This window comes from Cucumis sativus, chromosome 4, assembly GCF_000004075.3.
Source record: "Cucumis sativus cultivar 9930 chromosome 4, Cucumber_9930_V3, whole genome shotgun sequence".
NCBI classification, from domain to species: Eukaryota; Viridiplantae; Streptophyta; class Magnoliopsida; order Cucurbitales; family Cucurbitaceae; genus Cucumis; species Cucumis sativus.
Window position 1 is genome coordinate 1,043,421 of NC_026658.2, and position 19,050 is coordinate 1,062,470.

The 19,050-nt window shown below is 29.5% G+C and overlaps 3 protein-coding genes across 3 annotated transcripts; 2 read left to right on the forward strand and 1 right to left on the reverse strand.

The window, feature by feature from the left end:
• Positions 1 to 448: 448 nt before the first annotated feature.
• On the forward strand, positions 449 to 1,429 carry LOC101207294. The gene has a single exon (XM_004152286.2). It carries the CDS (start codon positions 552 to 554, stop codon positions 1,119 to 1,121), a length of 570 nt encoding a protein of 189 aa, XP_004152334.1. The 5' UTR covers positions 449 to 551; the 3' UTR covers positions 1,122 to 1,429.
• A 5,025-nt stretch (positions 1,430 to 6,454) lies between these two features.
• LOC101211550 (protein NUCLEAR FUSION DEFECTIVE 4) lies at positions 6,455 to 10,879 on the forward strand. Its single transcript, XM_004152139.3, has 3 exons — positions 6,455 to 7,168; positions 8,863 to 9,764; positions 10,030 to 10,879. The coding sequence occupies exons 1-3, from the start codon at positions 6,839 to 6,841 to the stop codon at positions 10,493 to 10,495; spliced, it is 1,698 nt and encodes a 565-aa protein (XP_004152187.1). The 5' UTR covers positions 6,455 to 6,838; the 3' UTR covers positions 10,496 to 10,879.
• A 323-nt stretch (positions 10,880 to 11,202) lies between these two features.
• Positions 11,203 to 12,342, reverse strand: LOC101211300. The gene has a single exon (XM_004152138.3). It carries the CDS (start codon positions 12,194 to 12,196, stop codon positions 11,594 to 11,596), a length of 603 nt encoding a protein of 200 aa, XP_004152186.1. The 5' UTR covers positions 12,197 to 12,342; the 3' UTR covers positions 11,203 to 11,593.
• Positions 12,343 to 19,050: the final 6,708 nt, after the last annotated feature.

Here is a 19,050-nt window from a genome sequence, read left to right on the forward strand (position 1 = left end):
ATTGATTTAGTTTGAGTTGGATTGATCCGAATATTCCATCCATAATCCAACCCATATTTTAAATTAACTCAACTCTAATCAAATTCTCTAGTCATTCTTGTACGCTTGCCATAAACCCAACATGTTATTAAGGATACGTTTAGATTGAATTAAGAACAAAATATTTTTTAATAATACATTTCATTTTAAACACTTTTTTGAAAACGAGTTTAAAATTTATGTGTTTACATGTGAATTTGGTTTTTAAAGATTTTTTCAAATTAAAGAGTTTAAAATCTCAACCAAACATATGCTCACCCAACCAACCGAGCGATCCATTTACAATTGGTTAATATTATCTAACTACCCTCAAACATTTGCTTAATTCCATTTCTACCCTCTCTCTCCTTTTAAATATCTCCTTTCACCTCTTTCCGTTCGTTTTGCTAATTTGCGGCGCTGTGAAAATTTTGGCGCCTCCACAAATCTCAAAACCCTTCGTCTCTAATCTTTTTCGGTTTTTACTTCTTCTCCAAAACCTAGCTCTCTCCCACTTCACCACCTGCAAATCCATGGCTTCGCCTTCCGGAGCCGAATCTCGACAATCCGCCACATCCTTGCGGTCCCGATGCTACATTACTTCTCACTCGGCCTTCGCTTCGTCCAGTACGGCTTTCACGTCTCGACCGTCCTCTACGAAGCCTGTAACAATGTCTAGAAAATCTTCGTTGAGATTTCAGACTGATCAGAGATCGGCATCTCCCAGTCGTCGTTCGGTTTCGGTTCAGAAGAATCGCGACAGTAATGCGAATGCGGTTCCGTCGAACAAGAAGAAAGTCATGTGCATGTGTTCTCCGACGAAACATCCTGGCTCCTTCAGGTGTTCTCTTCACAAGAATTCGACGCACTCTATAGATATCTCGAATGGTAGCCAATTCCGGAACGTATCGTTGAATATTCGGAGATCAGCAATGACGAATTCGTTAGTGAGAATTGAATGCGTAGAAGGTGCTGACCTCGTGAAAAGAGCTTTATCTGCTCTAATTAGGCCTTCTTCTCATCAACAGCGACGGCAATCAGCTTTTCAGCGTAGACCTAGCCATCTATCAGTAATGTCAAAAGCAGAGGAAGAGGAGGACTAGCGGCACGTTCTCCGACCCTAATCATTCATTATGAACTGATTTAATTTATTGTTTTGTTTTTGTCCATAGAAACCATCACTCCCATTACGAAAATTCTGTTTTCATGATGTGATATATATTCACAAACTTAGTGTAGAGTTGGAGATGGATCTCGATTAAGCTATGAAGATGAAGCTGTTAGTGGTATCAAATTTGTTTATGATTCTTACGTTATTCAAGATTTCGTTTCTGAGTTTCTCTTTGGTAGGGCTGAATATGATCAACTCTTGCAATTCTGTACATTTTGATTTGAAGACTATGTATGTCAATTTTTAATGCATGATTTTACTTACAAACTTAGCATTCCGTATGTATTGTATTCCTATCAGCATAATTTTGGCAAAGATTCATAATTTCAATCACATATTTTTGAATGCATATTAGAAATTTCGCTCCATTCAAATCTATGTTAGCTTTAACGTCCACTTGAGAAACATTAATAAAAAAGGGTTGTTAATTTAACATTTAAATAGTGTTTAAATTACTTGTATAGTTGTATGGGATCTAAAAGGAAAGGCTCTTGGAAATTTTTCAATTTCTATAGGAAGTCCTAATTTAAATTATTTAAAGCGAAATAGATATGAAATTTTATTTTTAAAACTCAGATGTTAAATTATTAAAAAATAAATTAAATAAAATTATAATTTCGCCAAATCTATATTTTTAATTTTGAAATTAAAAAGTAACAACAAAATCTTCTCAATTTTTATTTTATTTTAAACTTAACTCTAACCTAAATTATATTTGTAAATATTTTTAATATTTTTAAAATTGAAACAATGTTCTCTAAAATAATATAAAATCTAATAACTAATTAAATACAATATTTATTTATTTATTTTGTATTTCACAAACTCAAACTTCATAGACTTACCATCGATCATTTTGAAAATATTTTATGGTATAGTTTTGATGAAATTGGAAAAGATAGAGTTGAAATTAAAACAATTTGGCAAATATAGTTTGGGGTATCTTTTTGCCGTACATATATATTCTTTGACAACCCGAATACGACTTTTCTGAGAGAATATTTTTAGAAATATATATATATATATTTACTCACACAACATATAGATTTTTCCTCAGATTTTATCCCAATTTGAAACTTTTAAATTATAAAATGAAGTTATCAAAATTGGATTGAATTAAAAACAAAATATTTATTAATGAATACATTTCCTTTCAAACACATTCTTGAAAATGAGTTTAAATTAAACACTTATATATTTGGTTAGACTTTTTTTATAAATATTTATATGCGAATTTCATTTAGTTTGTCATATAGCAAAAAAAAACTTAAATTATCATAAATGACTAAATCCTAATTTCATAAAGATATAAATATATTAAAAAAATTTAAAAAAAGAATATGTTTTGAAATTAATGATACTAATTGTTTTAAAATTTGGAAATTAATGGCCCTATCTCTTGAAACTAATTGTTTTGAAATTTTGAAATTAATAAAGTTTGAACTAAAAACATTATTTTTTCTTTAATTATTTAGATAGTTTTATTTTAAGAGCAGAAGTATATTGATATTTAATTTCATAATCAACATTTTTTTTCTTTTCTTTTCTTTTGAAAAATAAATAAATGAAATTAATAATGCCACCTGAAATAAATACACAAACGATGATTTATTTGATTGTATTGTTTCAGCAATTATTCAAAACAAAAGAGAGAAAAAAAAAGTGAGATGTTTTTCAATAATAATTTATTTATTTCAACGACATAATATTAATAAGATTGAAAATGGTAGTATGGTGGGAATTTTCTAATTTTTATAAAGAGAAAAGAAATGGTCAATTTTCTAATCAATCACCTAAACTTCGTTTTCTAAAAATTTAGTTTTTAATGATTTCTCTTAATTATTTTATAAATGAATTTTTTGAAAAATGCATTATTTCAATTTGTCAAACATTACAAATTTTTTTTAAATAGTTTTTTTTTACAAAATTAAACACTTTTATAATCATAACCAAACACACCCGTGAATTTTTTTTTTCATTCCTTTGTGATTTTATTGGGATATTTTTATTTGAAATTTTATCTCGGCCCATATTGATGTCTCTATTAATTGGGAGTAAAGTTAGTGTTAATTGACATTATAAATGTTTAAGAAGTTGAATAGAAAATGTTTATTCGATCAATTATATCTTCCCATGGCATGGTTTTTATTTAAAGTTTTAATCTCCAATGGTTGCGATCTACTTAAATGGGAGTAAAGTTAGTGTTGATTGCAATAATTAATTTTTAAAAGCTTAGGTAAAAGTAGTTGTGATGTTTTACTCAAATTAATGACTCTATTTTCAAACCGAGTCGCTATATTAAAACTTGACACAACACATTTTATGGTTGTGCATGATATAAAAAGCATGCATCAAACTTTAGCGGTGGTTTAGAGTTGTAAATAATGTCGGTGTAGTAATGTGATAAGGAGACAATTGGATTTTACAAGGAAAAATAAAGTTCAACAAGTTCAAGCTAGTTCAATTGAAGTTTGTGCTGAAAAGCAATAGGAGAACTTTTCTAGGTGAATCAAATCATGAGACAATCGATATGTAACAACAAATGATGACACGGGTTAGATTAAAAGATTTCGAGAATGATTAAATGTGTTTGCTTCCAAGCTAAATTTCTAACCCTGACGAGGAGTTGCAACTCTTGAAGTTTCAAGAGTCACTTGGGCACCCGAAATTCACAATAAATCTAGAAATTCAAATTCAATTACATTTTTAATGAATTATGTACTTGTACGTTTTATAAGAATAGTTGAAAGATTGGTATGAACCTAGACAATTTAGGTGAAAAGTTGTGTTCTCTTTCAAGTGTTTTTTTTATTCGTTTAATTATAGTTGTGTAATCTCATGTTTAAAAAAAAGGATTAGAATATCGATTCTTTCATGCTAAATTTGATTAGCTCCCTCTTGGTGTTGCTTACCAATAGTCAATCAAGGTTTTTCTTATTATTGTCGTGAGAGATCACCTAAACTAAGGGAGTTCTCATATGCAATTGAGGTAGCTTTCTTTATCACGAGGGGTTAGATTGTTAGAACAACCTTTACAAAACCTTTCGTCCTCGTTTGCTTAACAAAACACTATAATTTACAATCTCTATTATGTTATATGTTTAGGTAAACATCACATGAGACTTATAATTAAGTTTATCAATTAAACTTCTACATTTTGGTTTGTTAATTATGATTTTCTATTTAAATGATCATCATACATCGTAAATTTTGTTCATCTCTATAATTAGATCACGACGTGACGTTATATTATATTAGATCATGTGTTTAAGTACATCATATTCTAATCTTTGAAAATAAACATATAAACTAAAATGGATGTGATTGAAAAAACAACCCAAAACCTCCAACAATAGCAAGTAATACATAAGCACCATTTCCAAGTCTCCTACTAACACTACACATCATCAAACCATTTTCTTTTGTTCTTTTAATAATAGAAGTACAATGAAGATTCAAAAGGACTCTATGAATTATAGATCTATTAGAAATAAAATATCATCAATAATTAAAATAAAAACAATCTTCAAATTTTAAAGTAAGATCTTGAATGATCTATAATAAAAATAAGAATTAGCTAAGATATAGGGTTAAAATTGAAGAATCATATGCCTAGAGTACGTGGGGGTAAAATAATCAAACTATGTTAGAGCTCACTCGTACTATCAACCGTCCTTTTTCATGGAAAAATGTCTTTTCAAAAGGACCTCTCTAATAATGTAGTCCTTCTTTTCCATGCCTCAAATCAGTACCCTGGACCAACTTACATTAAGAAAATATAAGGTGACAAACGATATCTTTTCAGTATAAGAATTGTGTATGAATAAAAATGAAAATGGAATATTTCACCCAAACAACAAAAAAAATCTTCTAATACATATAGTGTCATTCATACTGTTACACTCCGTTTATAAAATTTTCCATTTCATCTCATTATTGTCCAGTGCTAATTCTTTTTATATTTTTAAAATGCATTTTAACACTTTTATAGGTAATTAAAATAGGATTTTTACAAATGACATGATTAAAATAAAAGGTAAAATAAATCATTTTATATTTTCTCCTCATGCACACCATTAATTATATATTGGATGTGATTTAGTTTTACTTTTTTAATGTGGGAGACAAGCACTATGGTGATATGGATACAATAATATAATAATACCAACAACTCAATGGAAAAGAAAAAGAATCAATAAATAAATATATTTAAGAAATATTAATTTCTCTCTTTTTTTTTTCTTCTCTTTCATGATATCATATTGTCTGTCTGTTCATGAATCTCATTCTAAGATTTGTTTACTCATTGGTTCAAATTCCATCTATATGTTTTTAATAAATCTTATATATTATTTAATTAAGAAAACATAATAAAAAAATGTAATTTTTAATTACATGAAATTATTACCTAACAAAAATTTGCCCAACAAAGCAGGTTAAATTCTAAGATTGATAAAAATACAAAAACAAAATATTTGATTTGAAAAAGTAAAATAGAATAATGATGGAAAAGTGCAAATTAAACACACACATATATTTCTATATATATAAGACAAAATAGTTGGCATGTTGGTGTGTTATGTGTTGTTCTTTTTCCTATTTGATTGCAATGTTTGATGTATTGCTATTTACTATGGTGTTTAGTGGCATCACATCCAATTTTCAATTTTGATCATTACACATTTCTACATTCTTCTTCCAAACCTACAATCAAACTATCCAACTTTAGGCATTTGCCAATAAAATTGCACTCTTCTCCATCTTTCTAATACTAACTTTTTTTTATAAAAATTTGTTGGTATCACTTAATGATATATATTTAGATGAAAATGGTAAAAATAGTTTACAAAAATATAACAATTTTTTTTTAGATTCTATAACATGTTTATGAAAATATGAAAACTTTTCTTTAATTTTATTACGTATTAATTTGGACAGTTTTTAAGCACCAACTCAGTGCTTTCTATAACCGTTTCAATTCTTCTTCAACTTTCTTCTTCTTCTTCTTCTTCTTCCCTATAGAAACAATTCCTCTTCTTTTTGTTTTTCATGTGATTCCTTTTGTTCATCCTTTCCCATTGACTTTTGCAATGAAAACACAGATTTAGACTCACAATTTTGTATTTAGAGTTGAAAAACAAATTTTGCAAATAAACAAAAAAGGCCTGAATACAAGACCATTACGAGTCATGTGGGTATTAACAAAAATTGAACTTTCACTTTAAGTATTCACATTAAAAAAGAAAGAAAGAAAGAAAAAGAACTCAAATCAAATACCGATCACTGAATCTGGTGCATTGCCTTGTGAAAGGATGATGTGTACCGACAAAGTATGAATAAAATACAAACTTTTGAAAGAAATAAAATCGATTCCTAGCTTCCTAGGACTGCGTGTGTTGGGAGAAGCCTTCATCTCGTCTGGCTTCAACTCGTTTTTTCTTTCAATTTGACACCTACTCTTCTTCATTCCTAAATCAACTCATCTCACTGCTTTACGCCAACAAAAACAGACCCCATTTCAGTTTATTCCCATTTCTCCTCTGTTTCTCCTTTATAAATCCTTTTCATCCCCCAAAATTAGCGATTGAACCCTTTTGCCCATCTCGGTTTTTGTTGATTTTAGTAAGGTAATCGTCTAATTTTAAGGGGATGCCGAAACTGGTTTTGAAAGGGGGAACTAGGCCGCCATGGGTTGGCTTAGCTGCTGCTGTTTGGGTTCAAATAGCTGGTGGTTCTTCTTATAACTTCTCTCTTTATTCACACTTGCTTAAATCTGTTCTGGGTTTGAATCAGCAGCAGCTTACTGTGTTGGGTGTGGCTAATGACATTGGAGAGAGTATGGGTTTGATTCCTGGCCTCGCTTGTAACAAATTTCCTCCATGGGTTATACTTTTGTTTGGTGCTTTCTGTTGCTTTATAGGTTATGGGGCTATTTGGCTTGCTGTTAGCAGGACTGTTCCTAATCTGCCTTATTGGCTGGTGAGTTTAATTTTTATCTTTCTCTTTGTCAAGATCTTTCTTTCATGTTCTATGTGTTCTTCTGGCTTCTTGTTTTCAAGAAATTGTGGGCTTTCTTCTTTGTTGGTTGTTTGATGGTTTTGTTTGCTGTTCTTGATTAATGCAACAGTTTGGATTTTTGGTTGCTTTGTTATTAGCCTATGATCCAAGTCTTGATGTTTCTCTGTTAATGAATTTTTGGTTTCTGGGAGATCTTGAATCAAAGCTGCTTAGTAACTGGTTATAACTTGATTGATAACTGATTAGCTAAATGCTGTGGGTTTTGATACAGAAGTTACTTTGTAAGATTTAATCCTTTTTTTGTTGATATGATACAAACAACTGAATTAATAATGCAAAGAGTTGATAAGAAATCCCCCTAACTCATCTAAATAGTATCATACGAAAATGATTTTTTCAATCAGTAAAAAAAGAGGTTCCTATTATTTCCTTCCATCAAATAGAAAGAAATAGTCTTACACTGAGGTCAAATGAGGTTCGGTCAAGTTAAACAATCATGATATATATATGACTACATCTCTTGTGGAAAAGATTGTTTATCCGAATCTTTGTAACTACATAAACCCCATTAAAGTTAAATGGAGTGAACATACGGATTTGGCTAACTAATCCAATAATGTTGTCATTATTTCATTCTTTTCCCCTGGTCAAAGTTTTTCACCAAAAGCACAGAATAAGAGATGGGTGATATGATTGTTGAATAGGTTTAGGGTCAAAATTTGAGCAACTTTTAGCAGAATTAGTTATTTCATTGGCATTCATCTATATAGAATGTCAGCCATCAAATTTTGAAATGAATGTATATGGTTGGTCAAAGTAATGCTGTCAACTTTAATTGCTTCCTTTGTCGATTTTGAAATCAAAGATAATTGAGATCTTCAGATGATTTAAAACGAAACTAAGCAAGCTTATTGATTCTAATATGGTCATGCCATCTCTTGTGGTTGTAACTTACATGCACAATCAGTCAGATGAAACTTCATATGTATTCAATGGATAAGGTTTAGGTTTACTTGATTAAAAGATGAATCCTACTATATGGCATTCAAGCAACTTTGGAACTCCGTCCTACTTGATTCCCAAGCTTCCTTCATCTACTTTCCTTCGAATTCTCACTTCCAATTTTTCATTTTGTGCCATTCTATTATCTACTAACTCTACTACGCAACTTCAATTACATTTTCATATCTTTCATGGTTGATTCTTGAACGTCTGATTATAGTTTTTGATAGAAACTAGAGAATTGGGACAGAAAAGGTATCCCTTGCTAGGAAAATACAATAAGAATAACTGAGTAAGTAGAGAAACTTGGAGACGCCATTGAGAGAGAGTTTAAGCTTAAACTACCAGACATTTGTCTGCCTTCATCTTCATTCATTCTGTTCCTGATAATTTTCCTAACAGATTTACCCAACGAGCATAGGTAAAGCAGAAAAGAGGCCTAACATATGAGTGCTTACATATTCATCCATTTGCAAAGCTTAATTTCCTTTATTCTTTCCTAGTCTTTGCAGAATTTTCCTTAGTTTTACTTCTTGATCTTGTATTCTTCCATTTTTTCTCAAGTAACGTTAGGTTATTCATTTAGAAAAAGAAAAAAGAAAGAAAGATATAGGGCATGTGCATTAAACTTTTTATACTGAATGTCATGGCAGCTATGGCTCACACATTGTGTTGCTACAAATAGCAATGCATGGTTTGGAACAGCTGTGCTTGTAACCAACATGAGGAACTTCCCTCTCAGCAGAGGTACCGTTGCTGGCATTCTTAAAGGTTATGTTGGGCTTAGTGCTGCGGTATACACGGTGATATACAGTTTGGTGCTTAGAAAGTCTGCTTTGAATTTACTGTTGTTTCTTGCAATTGGGATACCCATTTTGTGCCTAGCCATGATGTACTTTGTTCGACCTTGTACTCCGGCTTCATCAGAGGATCCATCTGAGCGTGCTCATTTTCTTTTCACACAAGCTGCTTGTGTTTTGCTAGGTCTTTTTTTAGTATCGACCACAATTCTAGATGCAACTACAACCCCTAGTGACGCTGTTGGATACACCTTAGTTGCCATTATGGTTATCCTTTTAATGTCTCCTCTTGCAGTTCCCATAAAAATGACCATTTGTGCAAGAACAAAAACACTTGGCCCTCGAGTTGATTCTTCAGAACCTTTGGCTTCTGGAGAAAGCGATTCTTCCCAAATTGAACCTTTATTGACACCATCTTCCTCAGCTACAAATCTTGGAAGTTTCTATGAGAATGATGATGCATCAGATGTTGAAACACTTCTTGCTGTGGGAGAGGGGGCGATTCACAAGAAGAAAAGAAGACCTAAAAGAGGGGAAGATTTCAAGCTCCGTGAAGCTGTAATCAAAGCTGATTTCTGGCTGCTTTGGTTCTTGTACTTCCTCGGGGTCGGTCCAGGAATAACAGTTCTCAACAATTTGTCTCAAATTGGGATTTCGTTAGGCATTAATGACGCAACATTGCTATTGGCTCTTTTCAGCTTCTGCAATTTTGTTGGTCGTTTAGGCTCCGGTGTAATTTCCGAACACTTTGTCAGGTAAATGCTTATACAAAACAGATCACTGAATTAATAACTTGTTCCAACTTTTTTCAATAGGGTATCTCAGAAACTGCTCCCTTTCTTTGTCAATTTTTGGGGTTCACAAGGGCTTCCAAAACTCAACTATTGAAGAGTAATTTCAGAATTAACCTGGAGATTTTTCCAAATTACTTTGACTTTATGTTCGGAGTATCTAGTGATTTTTTCTGAAGTTGCTCCATGTGCCGAATGCTCATCAGTCCGGTATTCATTGGTCATGCAGGTCAAGAATGATACCTCGCTCGTTATGGATGATGTTTGCACTCGTACTCATGTCTATAGCATTCCTCCTGTACGCCTCCGCCCTCACGATTACTCTCTACATCGCCACTGGTCTCACTGGAATCAGTTACGGAGTTCTTTATTCTATGATGGTCCCTCTTGCATCTGAGATTTTCGGCCTAAAGAATTTTGGCGTCATCTTCAACTTCATGCAGCTGGGGAATCCAATAGGAGCAGTCCTTTTCTCAGTTCTACTCACTAGTACTTTATACGACATAGAAGCTGCTAAGCAAGGTTCAATAACCTGCATAGGCCAACAGTGTTTCAGGACGACTTTCTTCATCCTTTCGGGCGTTGCTGGGTTGGGTTCGATCGTGAGCTTGATTCTGACTATCAGATTAAGGCCAGTCTATCAAATGCTTTATGCCGGTGGCTCATTCCGCTTGCCTCAAAGTTCAGGTCATTGATGTTTTTAAGATGGCTTGAAACATCGTGCTACATTCGACAGTGCGATGCTTTAACTGAGAGTTGAAATATCTGCAGCTTGGTTTTGCAGCATAATATGTTTTGACAAGTGATAAATTTTGTGTAACTTGAGAATTCTCCATAGGCATTGGCCAACTTGTATTCTCTGAGTTGAATAACTGATGTGTATTAGGACTTTTTTTTCTTTTTCTTTTTCTTTTTTTCATTGATGTATGTTGTGTTTGTTACCTTTGTGCATTAAACACAATGTGAAAGGCCTTTTTCCTATAGGTATAAAATACATCAGTATGCTGTTTTATTCAATAATAATATGTCATGTTGATGTAATAGCAAAAGAAATAATGCATTTGGATTGGAGTGAGTAATGAATGTTTTCTGCTTTGTTTCCTTTCAATCTCTCAATTTTGATTTTGATTTATTTTAAATATACTTGAATTTTCAGTGAAAAAAAGAACTATCTATTTAAATTAGTTTGTGAAATTGGACTTTTTCTTTTTCTTGGAAAAATACCAAATAAGAAGTGGATAACAAAACTTGGGCATTTGTAACTCCTTAATTAAGTAAAATAAATATAATTTCAAAGCAAAGCTCTCTTTATTACAATATTTACTATTTCTCATGTGGATTATTAAATGCAATAACTAAAAGGAATTAAAATGAAAAAGATTAGGAATAAAGAGGGAAGAGGTAAGAAAAATGTAATATTGATTAGATTATTAGAAACCTCAAACCACAAGAACAAAAGCTGGGTTTGGCAGAGATTACATTACCATAAAGAAAACACAAAATCAATTATATCCCTCTTAACCTAATAAACCCATACATCAATTAAATATTCATCTTCAAGAAAAGAACACAATGATCATCATCATTCTAAAAAATCAAACCCTTCCTTCTTCCTAAAGCTTCTCTTCTTCTTGTCCTTAGAGACTCACCACTTCCCCAAAACCAAAAAAGAAAAAGAAAAAAAAAAAACAAAGAAATCCCATCTAATGGTGGAAGAGAATAACACAAAAAACCCATCTCTCACCATTCAAAATTAACCCTAATTTGTTAACAAAATCCATGAATTTTAATTCTCAAGTAGGTCTCAAATTCTGAAACATTGCATCCCACCTGATTTCCTCAACGCCCTCCTTCTTCTTCTCCTCCTCTGCCGCCGCCGCCGACCGTGCATCGTACAAGATCGGACCGGAAAAGTGTTGAATCCGCCGCCCGATCTTTACATCAGGATCCGGACTTCCATTGGTAAGAAGAAACCTCCCCTGCGTTTTCCCCACGCTAAATGTCTTGTTCCTCTTCAGAATTTTAGCGGCGTAACTTGATTTAGGAACAAGAACTAGGGCTTTGGATTCTTCTAATTGATCGTCGTGATGAGTGAAGTTTCGTATGAGATTTGCGAACCGTCGTTTGGTTTTCTTGAGAGCGAGGAGAATACGAGTGATGGGACGAGGGTGGAGAGCGTTTTCTTTATGAACCAACTTAAGAATCTCTAGACGGTGTTTGGCTATGGAGATTCCGATGCTTTGGAGGAATTCATGATTGAAATAGAGAATGTCTTCGTGTTCGAGCTCGTTGTTGGCTAAGGCAAGGCCGTATTCGTAGACTAAAGATGGATGTAGAGATGTTCTTGAAAGCCATGAGAACCAATCCATCTCTGATTTGATTTGATCTTCTCTCATTTTTTTTCTCTCTCTCTCTGAATTGGTTTACAAAATTTGCTTCAAAGTCTCACACAGATCCGCCATTTTTATACTTCATAAAGAAGAAGAAAGAAGATGATGATGACGACCACCACCACACTTCTCTTTTTCCTTTTTTCTTTTTCTTTACTTGTGAAATTCAATATTCAAAAATTTTAATTTCTTACATAAATATTTATAATTTGTTGGTTTTAAATACTACTTTTGACTTTACCTTATTCTCATATTTTTTTTAAAGTAAAATAATATTATATATATATATTAGAATATTATTTGGTTAAAAAATATCTATTTTTAAAAATTAAAAAATAATATTAATAAACTAGCACGGATTTACTCAAAACAAAATACAAGAAATTGCATTTTCTTGTATTTCAATTAAATATCATACACTTAAATTGTCATTTTTTAAAAATGAGAATTAAAAATAAAACAGCTAAACCTAAACTTAAATTAAAATCATCTAATTTGAAATATAAGTTTTTTTTCCTTTTTTTTCTTCAATAATAAAAAACATTTCTGAGAATTATAAAAAGGGTTTTGTCCCGAAAAAGCGTTTATTTGAAAAGTCATAATATACTTTTTAAATTTAAATTTTTAGCCTTTGACTACTTTAAATTTGACTCATGTATTTATTTTTTTACATATAATTAAAAGAAATGTATATTCTAAGAACAACAATTTAGTTTTTAATTACTTTCATATAAGCCTATCCTTTCTTAATTATTTAACGTTTTTATTATAAAGAAAAGTCGGCTTTTGATTATGAATTTAATTCCATTTTATGTTAATTAAATCATAATTTGGATAATCTATTTTGATTCAACATTTTTGTTATATCAAAGGTCGGTTACTCACTAAGTTAATTTAATTTATCTTAATTCTAGCTTTCATTCAATAATGTAAATTATATTTTTTTTAATTGTTTAAGAGAAGAAGAAGAAAAAAAAAAAAGAAAGTTGAAAAAAACAGAGTCTAATTTTTTTTTCTTCTTATTTTACTGTTATTTCTCTTTTGACAAATTTGGTGTTGGTTTTTTTGTTATTATTTTTTAACAACGAAAGCAAAGTATTGTAGAAATATTTTATTAATTGCACTTTATCAGTCAATTTTCCATTAAAAGAAGTGTTAACTATTAGGTGAATTTATTTATTTTTTAGAAAATTGACACAAAGTATACAAATTAGGTAGAAAATTTAGAACCCCTAAGAGGTTTAATTGAACCAACTACACTTCTCTATATAAATTATAATTAATTAACAATATCAGTTTCTTTATATACATATACAAAGTGGAGTAGAATATTTGAATATAAAATTTAAACTAATTAAACTTTTTTGTTCTAAAATAACATACAAGTAAAAGTTTACACGTATAAGAATTGATTGCATATGAATTTGAAACGTATTCTTAACAAAGGTCCAAAACGATCCACTTGTGCATTTTTTTTCATAAGCTAATCGAGTTTTATTTGGTAGAAGGAGGTATTAATAAAAGGGTGTTAGGTTAAAGCTTGAGCGTGACAAAAGTACAAACATATGAGAGTGTGGGGTATGAACGAAGGCCAAATAGGTCACATTCCCTTCAAAATAGTGTATAGTGTGAGATATCAAATTGATGTAAAGTGAACCCCAAGGCTTGTTTTTGTTGAAATATGCAATTTTTTTCCCCATCAATCAAGGAGAGAAAAAGAGAGAAGATTGAATTGGTTGAACTAAAAAAAACAACTCTTTTGTGTTTTTGTTGAATTATGGTACCTAATAAAATAATTATAACAAATATATTGGCTTGTATATATCAAATGTAACTTAGAATAGAGAAGAAAATCGTTTTGGAAAGTTTTCACGAGAAACTTTTTCTTAGGAACATCTATTAATTGAATAGCATATAGCGTTGAAAAAATTAAATTAGACCAAACTTGTGGATAAAATAATCATACTTCATTCGACAAAAAATAAATTTATCATATGATGCAACTATTCATTAAGAATTTAATTAGTGGTAGGTTTGAGTGGTTTTGATTTATACATCAAGCCTTTAATAACCAATGATATTAATATATGATGTCACTCCTTATTTAGTAAAGAAGTGATTTTTTTTCTTTAATTTTATTAAAATGTGTTATCTTATACCTATCAATTAATAAAAATTAAAATGAAAAAAATTATTTTAAAAAAGTTTGTTGTGTATGAAAGAGCATCTAATTACTTTCCTTTTTGGAGAAAAACAAAAATTGGAAATGCTTCAAAGTCAACTTTTTTGGGTTTGACTTAAATTCTTTTTTTTTTTTCCCTCAACTCTTTTATATATATAATGTGTGTATACAAATTATTTGTGTATTTGACCTTTAATGAAGAGGTAAGACATGATTTTATTAGTTATATATATATATATATATATATACCTACAAAACATGTTTTTATTATTTTAATTCTCTTTGTACATTTCATTGCTTTTTAAATTAAAAAAAAATGTCTTTAGAAAAGTTTGATATTAAAAGCTTAGGCGTTGATGACGTTAAATTTTGGTCGAAATAAATCTTCACGTTAATGGTAATATTATAATTTAATAAAGAGAGAACCGACAAAATTAAAGAGAATGACCTAATGCTCAAAATAGAAAAGAGATGAAATAAGAAGTTGTTAGATCAAGTTGAAGATCTTATGTCTTAGATTTAGAAGCTATAACTAATATATTCATATGAAGAATGAGATAAAATTTACCTTTTTCTTCATATGGTATATTGTGATAGTTCTTTTCTAATTCTAATAAGTTGATATGATTTGATAAATCTATTTTATCTAGTATTTTTTTTCTTCCTATATTTCTCTATATTAAAATTCACCTTCAATAGTTGTTGAATTATTGATAATAATAAAGGTTGATTAAGTCATTTGAGTTCAAAGTTGTGAATCCAATTGTGATTTAAACACTTATTTCAATTGGAATTTTGATAGCGGTTTAGGGTAGCAATCTATATTTGACTATTAAATTTCTAAAACTCATAAATGTAATGTTAAAGTGTAACCAATATTTATAGTTTTATAGATAAGTATAAAAGCTAAATTAAATTTTCTATTAAAGTATAAATATAACTTAATATTAAAAAAATCAATTATAAAGATATCAAATTAAATCTAAACCAATACTAATCATAAATAGTAAAGATTTCATGTCACATTTCTATAATAATTGTACTCATTTTTTAAAAATAATTGTCTCAACTATTGAACTATATTCTCGCACAATAGATCTAACACATGAGTATTTGAATTAGACATGTAAACATTTATAATTCCGTCGTTTAATGATTTGATATAAAATGGGGATATAGTTCACAAACAAAATATTATCCAAAAATAAAAAGGAAATTAATTTGAAAGCAATAATTTGATATAAACATTAAAAAATATGAAAGAAAGAAGAGAAAAAGACAGAAAAGCAAAAAGGTATTTTGTTTGAGAGTCAAAATTTGCAAACATTCATTCACATGCTTTGCTATCAATTTCATTTTGGAAGAGAGCTTCACGGATTCAATTTGCTTTCTTTATTGCAATTTTTTAAATCACTATTTTGTATGAACTTATATTGGCATTTTCTTTTTCATTTTTTGGATTGTTTGATTTAGACAAATAAGGAGTTATATAATTTAAATAGATGTTTGCATATACATGTGAAAATTTCAATTCATTATAGTCTCCACCAACTTGATTTCATCTAAATAATTGATGTAGATGTAGTTATATTCACGTAATAATTCTAATAGCTTTATCGATTAATTGTCGTCACGTGATTAACAAGAATTCTAAAATAAATGACGTTTTTAAATATAACAAAATGTTCTATGTTAATTTATATTTAAAAGTGTAAATTAAATAGTTGATTTATGCTAAAATTGTTATTAGATCTAATAATTGAATTTCATTACCTTCCAAAAGAACAAAAACACTAAAATAATTTATTACATTTAAAATATATATTAATGCATTTGTAGAAATCAACAAAGATATTTTAAACAAAATATGCCATATCAGAGAATAAACCAAAAGTGTTATTAAAAAAAAAAAGAGACTAATTTTATATAATTTGATTTTGATAGTTAGATGCATAATTAAATTATTGCAAGTAAGGATGCCTATTTAATTGGTAGAGTTCCGTTTCTAATGAGGTAGGAATTTATGAATACATGGAAATGGAAGTAGGGAGTATTCTTTTTTCGAGGTCGAAGACAGAGAATACATTTCACAGTCCTACTTTGATCCACCGACCTACCCTAAAACAAAAAGAGACATGAAATTTGTGAGGATGAAAAATGTGATAGGGGTTGGGAACGCGAGTAGCATTTTGGTCTCACCTTGCTCCGTGGACATCTCTAATTGCAAGGTTATAGATGTAACAATCTAAGCTTAAAAGATGCAAATCTAAATCTAAGCCTAAATATGATAAAATTAACCAAAATGTTTATAAAATATACCAAATTTTGGATTTTATGATAGATATAGTGTTGGAGAACTTTTGCTATATATAAATATTTTGAACTAACTTTGGCATTTACATTTTGATTTATATGAATGTTGCATTTAATTTGAATTTCAAAAATTAAGAAAATACTACATTCTACAATTATCCCTTCATAATAAAAATATGGCCTTTAAAAGAGATTGGGTTCTCAATAATCCACAATTTGTAGAAGTTGTGTTGGAAGGGTGGGCCTATTCTGTATTGGGCCTTGGCCCAATAAATATATACAATAACTTTGCTCATTAAGGTCTGAAATAACTCTTATAAGTATACATATTTCATTTCTTTCTTTACTATAATCTACATTTTTCAACTATTATTCATTCAATATAAAAATTACATTAAATTGTTTTCTTCTTATACTATGAATTTTTCCAAAAAAAAAATATTTTCTCTTTTTCATTTTTGAACTCATATACAAAAATTAAAATAAAATTAAAATTGAAACTAAACATGTTCAAGACATAATGTAATGAAAATAAGAAATTTGTTATAGTTTGCTCTCAATTCTATGAATTTTTAAACACAAATAATCAAATAGAGCCTTAGATTTTAATATATTGATTATGATGATAAGATTAAGGGCTAATTTTGATCACGTTTAATGCTTAGTTATATAAATAAAATAAACAAATAAAAGTTCCAATTATATATATTAATCATTAAATCCCATTAACAGGATGTATTGAAAATATAAAAGTAATTGGTACTATTTTTAGCTAAAGTATACACAATGCACAGCCAACTTATATAAGATATCACTTCTAACGTCAAGATTAATAGTATTTATATATACATTAACATTATATGTTGAACTTATAATAAATGCTTTGAAACATTATTACTTTACTTTGTTTTTTGTCTTTATAATTGATTACGAAAGATAATTATTTTCATTGGTATTGAATTTATTGTAACGATGATATATGTTTAAAGTGGACAATATCACACTATCATTATATATATATATATATATATAACTTTTTTTGTAGCTTTAGTGAAAAGAAAAGGGGGAAAAGAGAGAGAAGGAAAAAGAGAAGAAAATGGAGTTTGTGGGAAATAGTTTTGAAGAAATAATAATATATATAGATAAAGGAGGATTCTCTTTTGAAAGAACCTTCTTCCTCCAAATGCCAACATCCCATGAAAGAGAGAGTGTGAAGGAAGTGAATTTAATGACACACACCAACATTTATTTTTTTCCTTTTCTTTTCTTTTCTAATTATTATTATTAATATTATTTACCCTTCTTGATTCCCCTTCTCCTTTTTCACTTTTCTTTTGTTTTTTCTTACCTTTTAAATTATCATTCCTTTTTCTCTAACTTGATGGTGGTCTCTTTCCACTTTTTCTAAGTTTTTTCTTCTTCTTCTTCTTCCTTCTTTTCATCTTTTGAAGGAAACGCATGTCCATCTTTCATTCTTTCTTATATTATATATATACACACACACATATATATATCCTTTTCAACTCTTTCTTATTCTTTTCAACTTCATTCCCGGGTTTTGTTTCATTCCCTTTCTACTTCTTACACTTTCTTTCTAAGTTTTGACGAGGGTATCAATTATGCTTCTTACTTCACTTTGACTAATCTTATAAAACAATCTACCTAACTCTACTCAAAACATTTTAGTGTGGTCTGTTCTTGGTATTTTAAATAGCTTTCAAGTGTATCTTAAGCTTCTTCTTTTTTTTTTTTCTTTTGTCGTTATATTTTTCTTAGGAAAGCTTTCTTGATTTCAATCCTTTTCCAATTAGTGGTTGTCTATTTAAGGTGTTATGTTAACCTTGAAAGCGATGGACGTGAGATAATTGACACCATGGATCGTGTCAATATCATCTTCAAGTTAATGTTAATGCTACTATTAATTTTAAGTTCATTCAAACTTTTTATTTTTCCTTTTCCCTGTAGATATGATATCTTTATTTAGTCTTTATCATAAATTATTCTAATTCCTTCTTGTAATAATTAAGAATATACTGGGAAAGCCCCCAAGACTATATGCCAACTATTATGTGATTAATTTGAGATGAATTCTATAATTAAGCTAGGTTGATGTGTTATTATAGCCAATTAAAACCCTTTTTCACAATGTTCATATTACTTGTATTTGATAATTAATTATCAATGTTGCTTTAAATTTCTTTGTTATTGTAAAGTTGAATTGTTCCTAAGGTCTACAATAGATTATTAGTTTTTTTAAATAAATTCAATTCTATAGTATTTGCGTGCTAAAAATGATTAGTATAGGAGAATCGTTAATGAAAGTGGTTTAGAAAAGCAATTTAAGATTTATTTTCAAAAGCCACTT